This window comes from Zeus faber (assembly GCF_960531495.2).
Source record: "Zeus faber genome assembly, chromosome: 11".
Lineage (NCBI taxonomy): Eukaryota > Metazoa > Chordata > Actinopteri > Zeiformes > Zeidae > Zeus > Zeus faber.
The window spans coordinates 13,513,154-13,516,864 of record NC_137205.1 but is presented as its reverse complement, the minus strand read 5'-3'; the positions used below and the strand labels follow the sequence as shown (position 1 = coordinate 13,516,864).

The 3,711-nt window shown below is 49.0% G+C and overlaps 1 protein-coding gene across 1 annotated transcript in view; it reads right to left on the bottom strand.

The window, feature by feature from the left end:
* Positions 1 to 3,184, bottom strand: part of cacng2a (calcium channel, voltage-dependent, gamma subunit 2a) — a gene marked incomplete at both ends in the record, with an annotated part of 48,608 nt that extends 45,424 nt beyond the window's left edge. Inside the window, one exon of the mRNA XM_080009257.1 lies at positions 2,959 to 3,184. Within this exon, the coding sequence (XP_079865383.1) occupies positions 2,959 to 3,184 (226 nt within the window). The remainder of the gene's footprint in view (positions 1 to 2,958) is intronic.
* Positions 3,185 to 3,711: the final 527 nt, after the last annotated feature.

Genomic DNA, 3,711 nt, shown 5'->3' with positions numbered 1-3,711 from the left:
TGCTCGCCAATAAGACTCTGGTTAAGGGGAGCCGTAGGAAGGATGAATACGAGTCATCTCGGGCACTCTGAATTAATTGAGCTCTGCTCTTTGCCGTACCCTAATTAACATTTGAAATGTGAAACATGATATCACTGACGGCGGGGTGCCTCTGCGTCTCCGCATCTATCCAGCTGCATCAGGTTCGTCGTCTTCCCCGATTTCCAACGCCACAGATTTTAGTATAATTTGGAAAAGAAAAATACCAATGAAAAAATGTGCTTACTTTCTCTACCGCTGCAGGAAGTCATTTGAATTTGAATGCAAATGACTCTGACCCCATAGAGTGAAGACAAGGGTGCTACTGGGGTTTCCAATGGGCCGACAATCACAAAAGCAAGGTTGGATCACAAAAAGCGAGGTTTTGCTTATTTCTCGCCGTTTTGGTCGTAGATTCAAAGCAAGGGGTCTTCTGTGATACCCAGAACATCAATACACCGTGGGCCCAGAGCGTGATGGCGAACAGAAAAGCCAGTTACTTGTATTACTGTGAGATTTTTACCTCAAATTCCCACCTCCGATGTTGTGAAGCAGTTGCTGCATTCCTTAAATGCCTTGCACTGCTGCGGATGAACAATTACCGCTCATAGAACGCCAGCAAGCCATTTTGAAGAAGTCCATTCAACGTTTGCCTTGGAATCAGTAACAGGTAGCCGGGACTACACACACGTAATCAAATCAGCCGTCTATATCCCCGAAACCGTGTTAGGCTGGCGGAGGGCACGGTTCATGGGCGCGAAGATTGGGAAAAAACAAACAGACGCCGACACACCTCTCCACGGCGCTCACGTCCACGCTGCGACGTCACAGTCGCTGCTTTTAATCTCCCCTGAGACTCCGCTTCCAACGGGAGTCTCCTGGAGCCTGGAGGAGCACGAAAGCCAGACACTGCGGCCTCGCAGAGCCTCGCCGCTGAGAAGACGAGAGCGTTTGTAACGCTCCGTGACCCCCCCCCCCCAAGGTTACAGCACCGCACTATGAGTCGGCATCGCGGTTGCCAAACCCGCCGGCCGCCCGTCCGCTCATGGACGGTCGGTAAACGTTCATCCGAATTCCATCATTTCCGTAAATGTGTCACGAGTTTGAACCGTCCGTAAAGATGTTCCGTGGCTCTGTGACTTATGGAAATCCCTCGACTTCCGACTGCTAGGAAGCGTCGATGACTTTGAATTTCGTTTACATCTTTCTTTTTTTTTTTTCTTTAATCCACCAAAGCACTCAAAATTGGTCACGTTCATCCATGAAGGCTTTGGTTAATTAAAAAAAAAAAAAAAAAAAAAAAAAACGAGGCGCAGATGGGCCAAAGCGCCTGTCGATCAAAACGGTTTCGGTAAACAGAGCAGGCACACGCATGTAGGAACCGCCGTAAAAAACCGCAACAGACGACAGTGGAGTAGGAGCACAACTCTTTCGTATCGCCGTCGTGTGATGGTGTCAGTAAAAAAATGGGGCACGTCAGTAGAACCGGATATTTAACGTCGGCCACCCCCCGGTCGGCAACCGGCGCCATGACAGCGACCAAGCCACGCTCCCCCCGTGTGGCAAGGCAGCAGACACGGGAGGTTGTCGCCCACTTGCGCGTTAGTACGCAAAGGTTTGACATCCCAGAAATGAGGGGCGCGCAGCTCAAAGGTCACACGACAAGCGCGGCGAAATCCCACATCATCAAAGTGTCGGCGGCGTCGGGCCGGCGCCCGCTGGTTCCAACGCCGTCCCGACTGATACCATGGAGGCCTGCTAGGCATAGTGACGGTGACCATTTGGAAACCGCGTGATAAAAAAAAAAAAAACAACACATGATCGCGTGAGACACAAAACCCCGACCGAAACTGCTGTGACACTTTCCCACGGAACTGTAGGTTGACAAACATTACCGTGCCCTCCGCCCTGGTGTCCAGGGTGTCAGAGGGTTATCAGAGGGTTCAATTGAACTCTTACTTTTTAAGAAAACACCCTTAATTTACGACCGATTTGAGACCGACTTTGGGACAAATGATCTTACTTTTATTCGATAAAGTATTGCAGGTCAGTGCGGTCAATGTATTAGGTAGGTCGAAAAAAAGGGTAGGTTATGAATTATTATTATAGGAGTTTACTTTAGCTCAGATAGAAAGGTGACTAATACATCTAAACATTACTTATTCCAACAGAATTCAGGTAAGTATAATAGGTTTTTTTTGGATTTGTCTGTACAGGTGAGTATGACAGTGAGTGAGTTGGGTTCATCTACAGCAGGTAGGTGTAGCAGGCAATTACGAGGGCAAGCATTGGGTTCAGTGGTCGACTCGGTGCAGGGGGCGTCAAACTCATTTTGGGGTCGGAGTTCGACTTCAAATGGGCCGGATTTACTTTTCGTCAGAAAGGGTTACTGGAGGTCTGCGCGTGCACATGCTGTAGGCACGACCAGCACAGCCCACCCCGTTGGCTCTTTCGCGCTAATTAAAACTGGAATCAAGCAAATAAATTGACACCCCCATCCCCCAACCTGCTCTCACGTCTCTGCTATGACTACGTGTTTCATTTTATGAATTCAGTTTCGCTGTAATGACCGAGACCAACTAACCTAACAGACCTCAGCTGCACCACGATTGATCCAGCCGTGTTTACTCTCTACTAATTGCCCACATATAGTGCAGATATCTTTTGACACCCCGGGTTTAAGAGTTTAGAACATCAGAACATCAGAAATATCGGAGGCTGATGTAGAACACCTAGATATAACTGTATCAATAAATAAACTCAGGCAGAATGTTCATGCGGAAATCTCATACCGGCCTATTGGAATTCAAGACTATTTGATAACTTTTAAACGGAACTTCATTCTGAAGGACCTGGCCCACGCAGACAACCTGTGGAATGCATTTAGATCTTCAACATCTTTGGAGACGAGAAGTTTGAGGCCGGGGCCCCGCTCCTCACCTTCCAGGCAGCAGGTCCTCCACAGCCCCGAGTGGGTCATCACCTCCTCGTTCTTCTTGCTGGTCTCGTTCTCGTTGCTGGACTTGGTCTTGCACACGCCGCGGGAGTACAGCCAGTAGTCCGTGCCCACCGCGATGGTCATGAGGCTGAAGGCCGCGAAGGCGCCCACGGTGGTCAGCAGCATCTGGACTCCTCGGTCAAACACGCCCATGTTCCCGCATTCCATGAAAGGGGGACCCCCCTTCCTCTTGATGTACAGGAAATAAATATTTGAAAATTTGCGGGACCAAACCAGACCAAAAAAATGGGCTAGACTCGAGCGGATGGAGGGGGAGGAGGAGGGGGGAGGATGCGGTAGGAACCTTATGGTTGCGTTTGGGTGAGGACCGCACAAAGAGAATCTGGGGTTTTGCTCACAGGCTTTGGGGGGAAGAAGAGGCAGCGTGTGTCTCTCCTCCCCTCTGGATTCTGCTTTTCCTTTCTTTCAAAGGGTAGAAATGGTGGTGAATGAAGGCTGAAGGCCCACACACTTAAGCTGCTTGTGATGCTTATTATTCTGACAGCTGCCGCAAAGGCAATTATGAATATTATTAGGAGTATAATATTCAGCTATAATGACTTAATACAAGCCTATAGTGGCTATACTGACCCTAACCCTAAAACAGAGAGAGAGGTAAATGAGACACGCTTTGAGGCAACCTGTTTCTTTACTTACAGGGTTATAGGCGCTGGACGAGCTCCAATGGATGGAGA